General features: G+C 54.6%; 1 protein-coding gene across 14 annotated transcripts; it reads left to right on the forward strand.

Annotated features, from left to right (window-relative positions):
- On the forward strand, nt 95-17,075 carry RPL13A (ribosomal protein L13a). Of its 14 annotated transcripts, XM_013998642.2 has the most exons (15): nt 921-963; nt 1,281-1,347; nt 2,045-2,164; nt 2,414-2,467; nt 2,667-2,810; nt 3,278-3,416; nt 9,538-9,725; nt 12,931-13,155; nt 14,658-14,733; nt 15,097-15,162; nt 15,344-15,445; nt 15,644-15,729; nt 15,913-15,972; nt 16,233-16,355; nt 16,550-16,665. In XM_013998642.2, the coding sequence occupies exons 2-15, from the start codon at nt 1,315-1,317 to the stop codon at nt 16,634-16,636; spliced, it is 1,503 nt and encodes a 500-aa protein (XP_013854096.1). In that variant the 5' UTR covers nt 921-963; nt 1,281-1,314; the 3' UTR covers nt 16,637-16,665.

A 17,344-nucleotide genomic window follows, 5' to 3' on the forward strand; every position in this document is an offset into this window, starting at 1 on the left:
AGGTGATAAGTGACGGGGAGAGAGCAAAGCTGGGATGAGTGCTAGGGGGTGGGGGTGCAATTTGAAAAGGGGTTGGGGGGGAGGCTTTGCCTTGTGTTTTATTTAAGCAAAGACCTGAGTGAGATCATCGGTTGAGCCACCTGGGTGTCTGGGGGAAGGGCATTCCAGGCTGAAGGAACAGCCGGTGCAAAGGCCCTGGGGCCGGAGTGTGCCTCCCTCAGGTCAGCATGGCTGGTTGTGGAGGTAAGGGCAGAAGGGACAGGGCTAGATCCTGCAGGTCTGTCTAGGTGACAGTAAAGACTTAAACCTCTGTGGCAGGTGCCAGGGGAGAGTTTGGAGTAGAGGAGGGACGTGAGGTCTTTGGCTGCCTGGAGAACAGAAGGGTGGCTGAGCTAGGAAGGCTGGCGAGGTGCATAGGGACAGTGATATTCGGGTGGAAGATGGTGGTGGCATGGTGGGGGGGGGGACGAGGTTGAATTCTGGATACACTTTAATGGTCAGCTGACGCATTTGCTGGCGAACTGGACTGTCAGCAGGCAGTGAGAGGAAAGAGAACCACTCGGAGGCTTTTGGACTGAACTCCTGGAAGGATGTAGCTGCTGTTTGCCTGGATGTGCAAGGTGACCTGTGTTGGGGGTGGGGTGTGAAGGCTCAGGGCTCAGGGTGACCTCCTCCTTGCCCTGTGTGCATTGCTTCTAGCTGGAGACAGCTCTGCATCCCCCCAGCCCCAGATTCGCTGTGTCCCACCCCAGGATCAACCCTCTCAGCCCTCTTGAGCCCCAATCCCGCGGAGGCGCCCTCTGCAGCGTCAGCGTCGGTGGCCACCTGTCACCGCCAGGTGGCGCTCCTTGCAACAGCCTGGTCCACCCCAGTTCACTTTCTCCCCCCAAAAATTTCCTTTCACTTTCGATCTTTGGCTGTCACCCGCCGTGGCCCCTTCCACACCCAGCTGGGGCAAGCCTGGTGCGTGAGGAGAAATGGGCTCCGGGTCCCCGAGGGGCGGGGCCGGGGTCCCTCTCCTGGATCTGAGCGGAGAGGGTTTGGGGTCGGGCTCCTGGGTCCCTGGCCCGGGGAGGGTTCCGGCACCGGACGTCGGGGTTCTTAGAAGGGGAGATGAGGAGTTTTCACCGTAACTGGGGCTCACGCAGGAAGCCCGATAGAGTAGGAGGCGGAAACTTAGCCACATCAAGGAACCGGGGGAGGGGCGGGGAGGTGAAGGGGCGGGCGAGGAAGGGGCTGGGGTGTAGGGGTCCGAGACTCGCTCTTCTGTCCCTTCCGAGATCCGGCCACAGGCATGAGGGGCCCCCGGCCGAAATGGTAGTGCCGGCGCCAGCCTGGAGCCCAACTGTGCGTATCCCTGGGGGACAAGGTGGGGGAAAGTCGGTGTCCAGATGGGCAGCCCAGAAGGGAGACTAACTGGGTGAGGGAGATGGACGCGGTGGGGGAGATGGACAGGGGTGGACAGAGACAGAGGAGATGGATGGGGTGGGGGAGATGGACAGAGGTGGCGGCAGATGGACAGGGGTGGGGGAGATGGACGGGGTGGACGGAGATGGAGGAGATGCATGGGGAGGAGAGATGGACCCAAGTGGGTGGACAGGGATGGAGGAGGTGGGTGGGGTGGGGATAGATGGACAGGAGAAGGGCAGGACACGGAGAGGTGGGTACAAATGAGGTAGATAGGACCCAGGTCGAGGGAGGAACAGGAGAGATGAGCGTGGAAGGGCAGAGGGATGGACAGAAAATCCTGGACAGAAGTGAGCAGAGACGGAGAACGATGGGCCGGGCTGGGGAGATGAGGAGCGAGACAGACAGGGCAGAGGAGGGCGAACAGGTCAGTGGTCAGTGGCGGACAAGAGGCAGAGATACAGGGGAAGATGATTAGAAATGGGCACTCAGCAGCCAGACGGGGCGGAGGTAGGGGGGGCTGAAGCCTGGAAGAGGTGGCCGGCCAGGAGGCAGGGAAGGGTGCTGGAGGGGGCAGCCGCGTCCAGGGAGGGGCCCTGCGTGGAGCCAACGGAGCCCCCGCCCCACCTCACCCCAGACCTCGCTGCTGCTGCTGCTGCTGCTGCTGCTGCTGAGCCCCGGCCTTCTCGGGAGCCCGGACTGCTCCTTCCCCCACAGCCCCATCTCCTCCACCTTCGCCAACACCATCCGCCAGCTGGTGAGCGTCCACGCTCCCCTTCTGAGGCCGAGCTTCTGTCTCTGGGTCTGAGCTCCCCCTGTCCAGGTCTCTTTGGTTACCTGTACCCCCCCAGACCCTCTTTTTTGTGGGTCCACTCTCCTGACTCTGGGTCCCTGTCCCCCACCCCAGTCCCCGTTTACTCTCCCCCGTCCTTGTCCTCTTTTTTTCTGGATCCCCCCCATCCCCATAGTTCTCTTTCCTCCCGTCTGACCCCGTTTTCTCCCGCAGTCTGACTACTTGCTTCAGGATTACCCAGTCACTGTCGCCTCCAACCTGCAGGACGTGAGTCACAGATGGGAGGGACCTGGAGTGCAGGTGGGAAGCAGAGGGGCAAGATGCACCACCCCTCAGGGGGCCAGGCTGGTGCAGCCCCCTCCTCCCCCTCCCCCGGGCCTGGCCCCTTCTTCCCCCAGCCCCCACCGGTCCCAGCCCCCGGCCCCCTCTGCCCTGGGGACCCAGAGCCTGGGCCATCTCTCCCCAGGACGAGCTCTGCGGGGCGTTCTGGCGCCTGGTCCTGGCCCAGCGTTGGATGGGACAGCTCAAGACCGTGGCTGGGTCCCAGATGCAGAAGCTGCTGGAGGCTGTCAACACCGAGATAGTCTTTGTCACCTCATGTGCCCTCCAGGTCAGCCCTGAACTTGGGGAGCAAGCCAGGCAAGCATGATGCTTTCCTAGGGATTGGAAGCAAAGGTCTGCTAGGCCCTACTGGAGATTTCTTTTGACGGAGGGAGGTGGAACTGGACCCCCAGTCCCCCTGGGGGCTGCCATGCTGGGAAGTGACATTTTGCTAAACTCTGGAGGATGGCCAGGGGTCTGGGCCCAATGCACCAATTCTAAGTTTATTTCTTCAGGCGCTGTTGAAGGGTTTTGCTAAGGAGGTTCTCACCCTGGCAACCAGGAGAAGGAGGGGATCTAAACTCCCCCCTGATCCGGGTCTGACGGAGCCCCATTGCTAGGTGTTGCTAAGAACGCTTCCCCCTAGCAACCAGGGGGAGCAGGAGTGCAAATGCTCTGTGAGACCCAGGCCTCGCCCTTGACCTGAGGTGATGCTGGGGGCGATGCGGTGGTGACGTCTCCCTCCCCTGCCCCCAGCCCCTCCCCAGCTGTCTTCGCTTCGTCCAGGCCAACATCTCCCACCTCCTGCAGGACACTTCCCAGCAGCTGGTGGCCTTGAAGCCCTGGATCACCCGCCGGAATTTCTCCCGTTGCCTGGAGCTGCAGTGTCAGCCGGGTAAAGGCTCCCAGTGCCCCTCTGCACCCCATATCCACCTCTCACCCCTTCCGCTCAGGGTTCCCCAGAACCCACCCTGCTTCCATGGGCTGTGTGACTTTGGACAGGTCCCCCCAAGTTCATCCAGCTCTGGGCCTCAGTTTGCCCATCTCTGAGAAGGGAACAACCATAGCTGCCTGTTTCTCTAAGGCAGCTCTGTCCCGTAGAAACAGAATGAGAGCAGAGTGAGAGCCATACATTTGAACGTGAATGTTCTTGTAGCCAAGTGTTTTTCAGAAGTTAAGGGAGTTTCCTTGTGGCACAGAGGGTTAAGGATCTGGCATTGTCACTTCTGTGGCTCTTGTTAAAGCTGTGGCCCAGGTTCGGTCCCTGGCCAGGGAACTTCCACATGCCTTGGGCATAGCCCCCCCCAAAAAAAAATTAAGAAGAAAAAAGGGGAGTTCCCATCGTGGCTCAACAGTAACGAACCTGACCAGTATCCATGAGGAGGAAGATTTGCTCCCTGGCCCCACTTGGTGGGTTAAGGATCCGGCACTGCTGTGAGCTGTGGTGTAGGCCGTTGGCTATAGTGTTGATTCAACCCCTAGCCTGGGAACCTTCATATACGGTGGGGCCCTAAAAAGCCAAAAAAAAAAAAAAAAAAAAAAAAAAAAATTCAGGAATTCCCGCTGTGGTACAGTGGGTTAGGAATCCAATTGCATCAGCTTGGGTTACGTGAAGGCACTGGTCTGACCCTGGGCCAAGGGCAGTAAGTTAAAGAAGGATCTGCCATTGCACAGTTTCCACATAAATTGAAGCTGCAGCTTGGATTCAGTCCCTGGCCTGGGCAGTTCCCCTCGTGGCTCAGCAGTAACGAACCCAACTAGTGGGTTAAGGATCCCACATTGCTGTGAGCTGCGGTGTAGGCCATTGGCTATAGTGTTGATTCAACTCCTAGCCTGGGAACCTCCATGTGCCGCGGGTGCGGCCATTTAAAAAAAAAAAAAAAAAAAAAAAAAGGTAAACTCACTTTTTTTTCAATATTTGTTGTTTTTTAGCATATTATTGGTGGTTTTATTTTTCAAACTTTTTCTTTTTTCTTTTTTTCTTGGCTGCACTCAGTTTACCCAACATATATGTGCATATTCGTTTCCTAGGGCCACTGTAACAAAGAACCCCAGGCGGTGATTTTAAACAGCCAAAGTTTATTACTCTTGGGTCTGAAATCCAGGTGTCAGCAGGACCGGCTCCTTCTGAGGGCTGTGAGGAAAGATCTGTTCCAGGTCTTTCTCCAGGGCTGGCAAAGGGCCATTTTCCTGTTCCTAGGGCACTCTCCCCCCCAAAAGATCTTCTTCTTATAAGTCATATTGGATTAGGGACTAATTAGGCATTAATAACTTCATTTTGACTTTTTTACTTTAACTTTTTTAAAAAAAAATGTTTAGGGGAGTTCCCGTTGTGGCTCAGCACTAACAAACCTGACTAGAATCCATGACAATGCGGATTCCATCTCTGGCCTCGCTCAGTGGGTTAAGGATCCGGCAAGGCTGTGAGCTGTGGTTCATGGCACAGATGCAGCTCGGATCCTGTGTTGCTGTGGCTGTGGTGGAGGCTGGCAGCTGCAGCTCTGATTCAGCCCCAAGCCTGGGAGCCTCCACATGCTGTGGGTACGGCCCTAAAAAGAAAAAGAAAAAAGAAGAAGAATTTATTTTATTGAAGTTTAGTTGATCTATAGTGTTTGTTAATTTCTGCTGCACAGCCACGTGCCTGTTATATATTCACGTGTTTTTCTTCCTACTCTTCCCCGTGATGGTTTAGCACAGGGTACTGGATGTAGTCTCCAGCGCTACACAGGAGGACCTTTTTGTTTAATCCATCCTACGTCTAATAATTTGCATATTGCTGGAAGTTTCCATTGAGGCTCAGCAGAAAAGAATCTAGCTAGCATCCATGAGGACAGAAGTTCGATCCCTGGCCTCCATCAGTGGGTTAAGGATCCAGCGTTGCCATGAGCTGTGGTGGTCACAGATGCAGCTCAGATCCCGAGTTGCTGGGGCTGTGGTGTAGCCCGGTGGCTACAGCTGCGATTCGACCCCTAGCCTGGGAACCTCTATATGCAGCGGGTATGGCCCTAAAAAGACAAAAAAAACCCTTTGCTTCTGCTAATTCCATCCCTCCCCCACCCCATCCTGCCCCCTTTGCAACCACTTGACTTCGTTTTAACTTGATAATCTCTTTGAAGACCCTGTCTCTAAATAAGTTCACATTCCCAGGTATGGGGAGTTAGGATTTTATGATATGAATTTTGAGGGACACAATTCAACCCCTAAAACAGTGTGTTTATGTAATTTTATCACTCATGTACCATCTTGTAACCCAGTGTGAGTTTGTGTAACTTGATCCCCCCTCTTAAAACTCCCTTCCCACACCCGTGACAACCAGTAGTCTGTTCGCTGTAAAGATGTTACTGCATTAGATTTTTATAATTTTATTATTTTTCTTTTTTTCTTTTTAAATTAAATTTGGAGTTCCCATCGTGGCTCAGTGGTTAACGAATCCGACTAGGAACCATGAGGTTGCGGGTTCGATCCCTGGCTTTGCTTAGTGGGTTAAGGATCCGGCGTTGCCACGAGCTGTGGTCTGGGTCACAGATTCGGCTCGGATCCCGAGTTGCTGTGGCTGTGGCGTAGGCTGGCAGCTACAGCTCTGATTAGACCCCTAGCCTGGGAACCTCCATATGCCGCGGGAGCGGCCCAAGAAATGGCAAAAAGACAAAAAAAAATAAAAAATAAAAAATAAATTTAGTTAAATTTTTTTAGGGCCGAACCTGCAGCATATGGAAGTTCCCAGGCCAGGGATCAAATCAGAGCTGCAGCTGCTGGCCTACACCATAGCCACAGCAGCACTGGATCCTTAACCCACTGAGCAAGACCAGGGGATTGAACCCACATCCTCATGGATACAAGTTGGGTTCTTAACCTGCTGAGCCACAATGGGAACTCCTATAATTTTTTAAATAATTACTTAAATCACAGATTATACTAACTCACAATCTTTTACTTAACCCAATATATTTTAGCCCAAAATAGTACCATTTCAAAACATAGGTTTTTTTTTTTTTTTTTCTTATTTGGGCCACACCCACAGCATATGGAAGTTCCCAGGCTAGGGGTCAAATCAGAGCTATAGCTGCCGGCCTGCACCACAGACACACACAGCAACGTGGGATCTGAGCTGTGTCTGCCACCTACACTGCAGCTCATGGCAACGCCAGATCCCCAACCCACTGAGCGAGGCCAGGGATCGAACCCACATCCTCAGGGATGCTAGGCAGATTCATTTTCATTCCCGCTGTGCCACAAGGGAACTCCAAAACATAGCCAATATTTTAAAAAATGATTAAATAAGCTATTTCACATCTTTTTTTCCCTACTACGTTGTTAAGAATCGGTGTGTAATTTTCATGGACACCCCATCTCAGTTCAGAGCAGCCAGGGTCACGTGTTTGGTCGCCGTGCGAGGCGTGTAGCTGCCACATTGGACCGGCCAGCGTTAAAGTTTCAAAACAAAATAACTTTACTGGAATGTGTCGAGAGGCTATTCTCTGGGAAAACTTCACTTTTTCAGTTTATGAACGTTTTCTTCACAGCCACATATATAATCAGTTTTGTAACTGAACATGGTCTTAGGAAAAGAAGGATTACTGTTTTGGTAGGATCCGAGTTGAGGCTGGGTGTATATATTCTGCCATGATACCATCCCCAGTCTTTCTGTCCTTGTATTTGTCTCCCCGATTTGTCTACAGATTGTCAAGTTCTGCCAGGGATGATGAGGAATCTCCCACTCTAGGAGTTTCCATTGGGGCGCAGTGGAAATGAATCAGACTAGAAACCTTGAGGTTTCGGGTTCGCTCCCTGGCCTCGCTCATTGGGTTAAGGATCCAGCGTTGCCGTGAGCTGCGGTGTAGGTCACAGATGCAGCTTGGATCTGGCGTTGCTGTGGCTGTGGTGTAGGCCGGCAGCTGTAGCTCTGATTCAGCCCCCAGCGTGGGAACCTCCTTACGGTGAGGGTGTGGCCCTTAAGAAAAAAAAGAAAGACCTCTCCCACTCTAGGCATCCCCTTGGGGCACAGCAGGTTATGGGTACTGTATTGTCACTGCAGTGGCTCCCCTTACTGAAGTAGCACGGGTTCCATCCCCAGTCCAGGAACTTCCCCAAGTGGTGGGTGCAGCCAAGAAAAAAAACAACCTTCTACTCTAATTCTGTTTTTCTCAGTTTCTCCCTGCATGTCCAGTTATGTAGTCATTTATATTTAATGTTGTCATTTATTTGCATACATTTACTCAACCAAGTTTGTTTTTGTTTTTGTTTTTGTTTTGTCTTTTTAGGGCCGCACCCGCAGCATATGGAGGTTCCCAGGCTAGCGGTCAAGTTGGAGCTGTAGCCGCCAGCCTACACCACAGCCACAGCAATGCGGGATCCGAGCTGTGTCTTTGACCTACACCACAGCTCATGGCAATACCAGATCCTTAACCCACTGAGCGAGGCCAGGGATCGAACCCACAACTTCATGGTTCCTAGTCAGATTTGTTTCCGCTGTGCCACACTGGGAACTCCTCAAGCGAGTTATATTAACCACCTCCTTGCTGCCTGGCATTGGTGACAGAGTACAGATCGAGCCCATGTCTCTGTACACAGCGGGCTGACGTGCTCATCAGGGCGACAAGAAACCTGTAAACAGATGATTAAACAGGAGAGTATCTGAGTATGTTGTGAGCAACACGGGAAGTCCAAGAGAGTATCTGAGTATGAAGGAGGGGCACGCAGGCAAATTAAAACAGGGTGATGGAACCATGGTCTGAGGGGGTTGCCTGGAAAGTCACTGCAGGTTGCAAGCAAGGGAACAGCCAGGGATTTCCCTGGTGGGCAAGTGGTTAGGATTCCGCGCTTTCACTGCTATGACCCAGGTTCAATCCCTGGTCTGGGAACTGGGATCCCACATCAAGCTGCTGCAGGCCACTGCCAAACAGAAAAAAAGTGGGGGGGGAGTAGCTAATGTAAAAGCCCTGAGGCAGAAACCTGCCTACTGTGCCAGGAATGGGGAGGTGGCCCCAGTGACTGAGGCCACATAAGTGAGGGGGAGAAGATGGAGGTGAGGGAACAGATTGATGGGACCTGGTGAGCCATCGTTACATCACACGTTATATCTTTTATGTTTAATGATCTGTTGTTCATTCACTCAAATATTTATGTAAATCAAACTGTTGTAACTGTATTTAGTGAGCACTGAGTGGTAGGTTCTGATGACAAGACAGATAACTTCCTGTCGCCTTCGTGGAGGTCACAGACAATTGGGGGAAGTCAATGGATCAATGCATCAGCACTAGATGATAAAATCCAATGCAACCTCCCTACATGTCAGATAGTCTTCTAAGCGTTTTCTGTATTTTCACTCATTTAATCTTTGTGACCGTGTGTGTCCTTAAACTAATCGCCCCAGAAGCAATGATATCCTGCTGTGCAGCACAGGGAGCCATATGCAGTCACTTGTGATAGCACATGATAGCACCTCAGAAAAAGAAAGTGGATATATGATGAAAAGCGAAAAAACAAAAACAAGAAAGTATATATGCATGGCTGGGTCACTTTGCTGTACAGCAGAAGTTGACAGACTTGTAAATCAACTATAATAAAAAAAATTGTAAGTAAAAAATAAAAAATAATCACCCCCTGGAGTTCCTGTCGTGGCGCAGTGGTTAACGAACCCGACTAGGAACCATGAGGTTGCGGGTTCGATCCCTGGCCTCGCTCAGTGGGCTAAGGATCCGGCGTTGCCATGAGTTGTGATGTAGGTCACAGACACGGCTCAGATCCCACGTTGCTGTGGCTCTGGAGTAGGTGGGTGGCTACAGCTCTGATTAGACCCCTAGCCTGGGAACCTCCATATGCCATGGGAGCGGACCTAGAAAAGGCAAAAAGACAAAAAAAAAAAAAAAATCACCCCGATTTTACAGATGAGGAGCCTGAGGCCCAGAGAGGTGAGGAGCCCAGCTGGGGCCACACAGCCAGCCCCAGGCAGGCCGTTTTTGTCCTTGCCTAGCCAGACCCTTCCCCTCAGTCACCCAGCCCCCTCTCTCCCACAGACCCCTCCACCCTGCTGCCCCCAAGGAGTCCTGGGGCCTTGGAGGCCACATCCCTGCCGGCACCTCAGGCCTCTCTTCTGCTCCTCTTGCTCCTGCTGCTGCTGCCTGCCGCCCTCCTGCTGCTGGCCACTGCCTGGTGCCTGCGCCGGAGGAGGAGGAGACGGAGGATGCCCTGCCCCGGGGAGCGGGTGAGCCATCGGGGTGGGTAGAGCTGAAGGGGTGGCAGAGGCGGGGGCCGCAGGTGCCCTGCCCCTCCGGTCCCCAAGAGGCACTGCCCCCTGAGGCTCCTGGAGCGCTATTGCCCCACGGAGCTGAAGACCCTGGATTTGGTGGGAGGTGTGGGGGGCACGGGAGGGCTGTAGGCAGGGAACGCGTGGGTCAGCTCCAGATGCGAGAAGTCCCCTCTGGGGCCATGGAGAGGGACAGGCTGAAACAGACAGACTGGAGGCCAAAGAGGAGGCTAGGTCCAGAGAGAAAGGCGAGGCCTGAGCCAGGGCCACGGGGATGGAGAGGAGGGGCCTGGCAGAGTCAGGGCTCAGGGAGCTGGAGGGATGGGGCTGGAGACTGTCAGGCCTGGGGCAGTGGTGCCCGAAGACCCTGGGTCAGGCCCAGACGGGAGCCTGGGGGGAGGAGGGAGATTAGGGGAAGACACAGAGCTCGCCAGGGTCCCGTGGGCAGGATCTGCCCCTCCCAGAGTGGGGGGAGAGATTTGGGTGCTGGAGTCCACAAGCCAGGAGAGAGTGGACCCCTCTGTAAAGCCCTCCAGGTGTGAAAAAGCTCAGGGTGTTCTAGAAGCTTCGCCCAGCTGGAGATGGATGGGGGTGGGAGATGGAAAAAGAGCACAGAAACATCTAGGCATCAGAGGCGAGGTGAGGAGCTGGGGCTCACTGCCCAGGACAGCAGCAAGCCCAGGAGGTGAACCTGGGAACTAGAGTGGGGGCAGGAGGCAGGAGTTGCCCCAGGGAGGAAGGAGCGGAGGGGCCCGTGGGTTCCCGATGGGCCCAGAGGGATCTAACAAGAAACATTTGTGGGAGTTCCCACTGTGGTTCAGTGGGTTAAGAACCCAACTAGTATCCATGAGGACGCAGGTTCAATCCGTGGCCTCATTCAATGGGTTAAGGATCCAGCATTGCCATGAGCTGTGGTGTAGGTGGCAGATGTGGCTCAGATCATGCATTGCTGTGGCTGTGGTATAGGCTGGTTGCTGTAGTTCTGATTGGACCCCTAGCCTGGGAATTTTCATGCTGCAGGCGAAGCTTTAAAAGACAAACAAACAAAAAAAAAATACTTTGGGGCACATTGAGTGTCCCAGTGCCTCAGGCCTTTTACTGGAGCTTTCTAAAAATGAACTCACTTAATTGAAAAGCTGGTGCCATTATTATGCCCATTTCACAGAGGCTAAAACCAAGGCCCAGATAGTAAGTAAATCCTTTGCCAAAAGTCACAGAACTCATGGCCAAGGTTTGACTCTGGGCCTTCTGATTCCAGCATCAGTGCCTTGTCACTCTTCTGCCTCAGCTTCCTTACCCTACAAAAGACTCTCAAAATAATCCTACCATGGAAGTGAAGTCACCAGAAATAGAACACAAGTCACGGGTGTAGGATTCCATGGCACGTGGATGTTCCTGGGCCCAGGATGAAACCTGCGCCACAGCAGCCACCTGAGCCACTGCTGTGACACCAGTGGATCCTTTGCCTGCTGCACCGCAAGAGAACTTCCCACCCATATGATTTTTTTTTTTTTTTTCCTTTTAAGGCCTTGCCTTCAGCATATGGAAGTTCCCAGGCTAGGGGTCCAATCAGAGCTGCTGGCCTAACCACAGCCACGGCAACGCCAGATCTTAACCCACTGAGCATGGCCAGAGATCAAACTCACATCTTCATGGATACTAGTCGGGTTCTTAACCCACTGCACCACAACAGGAGCTCCTCCACACGTGTGACTTTCGATTTTCTAGTAGCCACATATTTTTAAAAGTAAAGATAAAGTTTTCTTTATTTTTTTGGCTGCACCCGTGGCATGCAGAAATTCCTGGGCCAGGGATTGAACCGGCACCACAGCAGTGACAGCCCCAGACCCTTAACCCAATGTGCCATGCACAAGGGAATTTTTTTTTTTTTCTTTTTGAGGTGTCCCCAGCATTCACATGAGGTCAGTACCATGGCCGTACTGGAGAGCACAGAACTAAAATGCTTCCACCATTGCAGAGAGTCCTCTTGGACAGGGCTGCCGCAACACACAGTGAGAGCTCACTGTGAATGGAGCTGTTTGGGGCCCCGAGTCTGTGCTGAGCCCTGAGCATGGGCCTTCTTCTCCTCTGACCGTGGAGCCTCAGACAGCCCACGAGTCATCTACCATCCCGTTTTACAGAGGAAGACGCCGAGGCCCAGAGAGAGGAGTCACCTGCCAGAGGACACAGAGCGGAACTTGGAGGAAATCAGTTAGAGACTGGTCCCTTCCTTGGCCACGCTGCCCCTGTTACTGTCTCCCCAGGATGGAGGCAACGCCAGCACCCGACCCCGGCCCCACCTTCCCCCCTCTGTACAAAGCCCTTAGCCCCAGGAAACTGTATATAAATCATTCTTTTCTGCCAGCTCTAGCCTGGCCTGTCTGTGAGGGGACAGGGTGTGGATGGCGCAGTTTGGGTTTGGGTGTTGGTTTTGCAGTTAAGGCAACGTTTCATTCAGGACCTACTTTCTGAGGTTCCTGGGGGCCCAGAGGTTGGGACCAGCCCTCTCAGGGTTCCTGGTCCCTGGAGAGGACAGGGACACAGAGGGCCCTGAGTACAGGATTACACACGCTCTAATGGAAGCGGTATAGGCAACTGTGGGAGCCCAGAGAAGGGACCTGAGCCAGCCTGAGCTATCATGGAGGCTCTCTGGAGCAAAGAACTCAGGCCGCATCTTAGAAGGTGGGGTGGAGGGGAGGCCATCCCAGCCGAGTGGCACAGCCAAAGCAAAAGCTTTGTCCAGAGAGTCCGAAGCTCATTGTGGGGCACTCAGGCATCCAGAAGTCATGCCTTCAAACATGAGACCTCATCGGGAAGATTAGCTCCATCTGCTTGACACATGGGGACGCTGAGGCCCAGATACGGCCAGGGATTTGGCCAGGTCGCAAGGAAGCCAAACAGGCACCGGAATCCAGATCTCTAAGCCTAGACTGAGAGCTGCCACCACGCGCCCAGCAGCCAGTCATTGCTCTAGGGAGTAACTGCCTCTCTCCTCCCGCCTTCCCGGCGCTCGCCTCCAGCCCTGGGCCCACCCCGCTTTCTGCAAACCCCGCGGGCAGCTCGCGCGAGGATTGCTAGCCCCTCAGAAATACCGGGGCGGAGGCTGGAGGGCCCCGCCCCAGCAGGGCCGCCCCCTACCCCAATGCGATCTCTCCCGGTATAGCCGTGGACGCCCAGGTCGGATGGGAACGACACTGATTGGTCAGCCAGAAGAAGACCCGCCTTGCAGTGGGGCCTTTCTGCGCACGCGCTCGACACTCTGGCCAATGAAAAGACGGGAAACGGCCTTTGTTGCGTCACTTCTTCCGCCCCTGTTTCAAGGGATAAGAAACCCTGCGCCAAGAGTTCCTTCTTTCCCAGGCAGCTGCCGAAGATGGCGGAGGGGCAGGTATCGGCTCCGCGCGGGCTGGGGCGGCGTGGGGTCGGGGTCGTGCAGGTCGGGCCGAGGTTGGACCTCTTTTCCCCCGCAAGTGTGCTGTGGAAGGAATTTAGGATCGATAACTGACCAAAACAGAAAGCCATTAGGGTAAGAGGAGTCCAAAACGGCTATTTAAGATGGCTTTTGCGTTCTGGGCTGGCCAGGATGCGGCGTCGTTCTTCCCTTGAGGAGCCGTGTTAGGGCCTTCAGCACAAGAAAGGATACTTAAAAACTAGGTCTCGTTTACCTTGTTCTTGGCCCAAGTAGACCCTTGTGTCCCCAGCGCTGGGGAAGCACGCGGAAGGCCGCCCCGCGGCGGCAGAGGATTGGCCAAAATGGAGGGTACTTAGGCCCGGCCAGAGCCGTGGGTTCCTTCGGCCTCCTGGGTTCTTCCCCAACTGTGGGTATTTTGGCAGGAAATCTTTTGCAGTGGATTGAGAAAACTGCCTACAGGGCATGCGGGAGCCAACTGGTTTTTGTCCCTCTGCTTCGGGGTTGATGGAGTCCTGCTGGTGCTGAGGACTGGGATGGAATGTTCTACCGCTCTCCACATCTTTTGCCCTTAAGCACCTGGAGGCCCTCAAGGAAGGCAGCAGCAGCCGTGCTCTGACTGCCTGATTTCTTTGTGTGACTTCTTGGATAATAAAAGGAGGATGGTTCTGGAGGGGGTCTGCACGTGATGGGTCTATGGTTAGGGAGGGAAAACCAAGTTTGGAGCCAGGCATATGATAGGGTTCTCAGAACATGCGTCCCGGCTTTTACGGTGTCTGGCACAGCTTGCGTTATGTTTTGTGTAATTCGTTTAATTTATCGCAGTGTTCCTGAGGCTGGTATTGGAGATTGGAGGGTTCTGATTGATCAAAGTCACATTGGCAGGGAATCTGGCTTTAGCGTCGGTAGCCTTTTACGCTGCTTTTCAACAATCCCAACTTGTATAGCAAGCACCTGATACGGGGACTTTGACTCTTGACAAGCCATGGATTAAGCAGTTGACCAGTTCACACTCGGAGACACAGGGCCAGCATGGGTTTTTTTGTCTCGCATCACCCACCCTGAACCTTGGTTTTCTTCGCTTTGACATTCATGCAGCAACCCTTTGAGATAGGGACGGGATGGGATTCTGTCAAGATTTTACAGCTTGCATCCAGGTCCCACGTTCTCCCTGGATGCTCAGTGTGGCCACGGTTGGTTCGCATTGTAGTTTCTTTTACCATCAAACGTAATCTGAGTACAGAAATTCCTGCCAATTGAGCAAGCTGGAGGGGAACTCTTTGGTATCTTAGCTCACTCACCAGGATCCTGAGTTAGTTGTTGACCTTCTTGGCCTCATCTGTAAAGGGAACCTTGGGTCTCATGCCAGCTTAGCAGGCACCCTGGGAAGCGGGTGAAATGAACACGTAGGAAGGAATGATGGAGGTGGGGGTGTCAAGGCAGGCTGTGGGCGCCTCTGAGCCCTCTCATCCTATCTCCAGCAGGTGCTGGTGCTCGATGGCCGAGGCCATCTCCTGGGCCGCCTGGCGGCCATTGTGGCCAAGCAGGTACTTCTGGGTAAGTCTGCCCTTGGTCCACAGCTCCCCTGGATCTGAGCTCCAAGGTCAGTGATGAGCAACAATCACCATCTTTCGTTTGAGTCTCACGACCATGAGATCAACCCCATGCACCGCTCTGAGACCTGCCAGCCGCCTCCCCTCCCGGGTTGGGGGCTCTGCGTTCAGACATTTTTCTGTGGGTCCAACAGATTGAACGTTCTGCCGAGTAGTGCTCTGTGACTGGGCAGGAGACTTCCCCGCCTGCCCTGTGCACTGTGGCCAGTTTCAGGCAGGAAGGGGTCTCCTTTCTTTCAGGGTCCTGGGTAACAGGCGGGTCCTTAACCTTTCCCCTCCTTGACGCCTGGTTTTCCATTCACTCTAGGCCGGAAGGTGGTGGTTGTGCGCTGTGAGGGCATCAACATTTCTGGCAATTTTTACAGAAACAAACGTAAGTTAGGGCCTGCAAAGAGGGCTGGAGAGGGTTGGGCTGTGGGCTTCTCAGGCTTCACTGGCTCCAAAAGTAGTCCCGTTGGCAGTTGATCCAAACAGGCCCGGTACTAATGGTTGTGCCCTGGGGGGACTTGGCGTCCGGCGTCCGACTGCAACTTAGACATGCTCCTCTCTGACAGTGAAGTACCTGGCCTTCCTCCGCAAGCGCATGAATACCAACCCGTCCCGAGGCCCCTACCACTTCCGAGCCCCCAGCCGCATCTTCTGGCGGACGGTGCGAGGTGAGCTGGGCCTGAGGGTGGGGGGGTGACAGGGCAGGTGGCCAGTGATGACTTTCCCACTTGTGTTCGAGCTTCTGGCCATGATATGACTTGGACATGCACTACCATCTGAGGCCACCCACCTGCCTGCCTGCCCACCTCGCTGCGGCAGGGTCCTCGCACGGCCCGCTGAGCAGGCCCGCTGTCCTCTGCCCCCAGGCATGCTGCCCCATAAGACCAAGCGAGGGCAGGCCGCCCTGGACCGTCTCAAGGTGTTCGATGGGATCCCGCCACCCTATGACAAGGTGAGCGAGGCCCAGCTCCCGCAGCAGCAGCAGCCGTGGCTCCAGCGTCCGTGATGTTCCGCGATTACCTACATTGTTTGATCCTCATGAAAACAGCACTGGCTGAGACGCCCGCCCTCGCCAGCCTTCCTCCCTGTCTGTCCCTCACACCAGGTCCCTTAAGCCCCTCTCCTTCTCTAACAGAAAAAGCGCATGGTGGTGCCTGCCGCCCTCAAGGTGGTGCGTCTGAAGCCTACGCGGAAGGTGAGTTCTCTGGTCCTGCTGAGTGACAGCTTGGGCACCTGGGTGTCGTGTGGGGTGTGCCCGCCAGGGCCTAAGACTGGCAGATGATGGCTTTTTCTCACGATGGTCTGCGGATGCCACGGTGCCGATACTGCCAATGGCTCAGCTGATGCCAGGAGGAGCGGGGAGCCCTGGGGGGTTGAGCTGAGGCCTCTCCCCAATCCCTCCCTGGTTATCCTGGTCTCCTCCTACAGCTTTGCTCCCCCTTCCCCTCCCCTCAGTTCGCCTACCTGGGACGCCTGGCTCATGAGGTTGGCTGGAAGTACCAGGCAGTTACAGCCACCCTGGAGGAGAAGAGGAAGGAGAAGGCCAAGATCCATTACCGCAAGAAGAAGCAGCTCATGGTGAGGGCACGGGGCTGGAGCAGGAGGGGCGTCACGTTCCCAGCAGGATCAGGCAGCTAGAAAAAGTGGGCTCTGTGCCCTTGGAAGGCTCTGCCCACCACCAGTGGGGTGGGAGGCTCTGGAAAGTGAGATTGGGCTCTGGGGGTTGGGGGTGTCCCAGGGAGCAGCTGCTGATGGTGTCATTCGCTCCACAGAGGCTGCGGAAGCAGGCGGAAAAGAACGTAGAGAAGAAGATCGACAGGTTCACGGAGGTCCTCAAGACCCATGGATTCCTAGTCTGAGCACAATAAAATTGACTGTTTATTCTTCATGCGTCGCCTGGCCTGCCCTTCCTCCATCGCCACCCTAGGATGTGGGGGACCTCCAGGGGCCACGGGCAGCCTGGAGCTTAGGAGCCTGGGTGTAGCCAAGGGGCCTTGTTTACTGCTGGTCGAGAAAGGCCTTTCTAGAAGTACAGGGCCGAGGGCTGTGCAGGTGCAGTGTTGTTGGCAGGAGTGAACCAAGAGGAAGGGCCTCCACTTGTGCCCAGGGCATCTGTTAAACCTTCCGGCGGGCGGATACCATACTCTGCAGCTGTTAGGGGGTGAGAGGCTGCCTGGCCAGGCAGCGTGAGTCGGGGGCTCTTGCGCAAAGGTGCTGTGGAAACAGGTGCAGCCAAAGGGTCACAGGGCATCTCCCCTATACATTGTGATCCCGAACTAATAAATTATTTTTGAAGGACTTCGGCGTCTTTGCAGTGTGTGTCTGCTGTGGAGGCAGGCCCCAGGGAGCAAAGCCCTTGGCAGGGAGGGGAAGGCAGAAGAATGAAGCTGGCTGTGCTCTTCCCACGAATGGGGGATTAGAACCTGCCCTCCCTGGAAGGTGGTCTTGGCAGAGACGGTCCTTGCCAAGGAATTTGACTGGCCTGCGGGATTGGTATTTCTCAGAAATGGCCTGCGTGGCTGGCCTCTTGTGGCCCAGCTTGCATGCACTTGTCTCCCCAATTCAGC

Source organism: Sus scrofa, chromosome 6 (assembly GCF_000003025.6).
Source record: "Sus scrofa isolate TJ Tabasco breed Duroc chromosome 6, Sscrofa11.1, whole genome shotgun sequence".
NCBI classification, from domain to species: domain Eukaryota; kingdom Metazoa; phylum Chordata; class Mammalia; order Artiodactyla; family Suidae; genus Sus; species Sus scrofa.

Excerpts from the sequence above, each read along its gene's own strand:
- RPL13A (XM_013998642.2), top strand. The coding sequence starts at position 1,315 with ATGGTAGTGCCGGCGCCAGCCTGGAGCCCAACT. Across the intron at positions 2,811-3,277 it reads TCACCTCATGTGCCCTCCAG|CCCCTCCCCAGCTGTCTTCG; the intron begins GTCAGCCCTGAA and ends CCCTGCCCCCAG. Across the intron at positions 15,730-15,912 it reads TCCCGCCACCCTATGACAAG|AAAAAGCGCATGGTGGTGCC; the intron begins GTGAGCGAGGCC and ends CTTCTCTAACAG.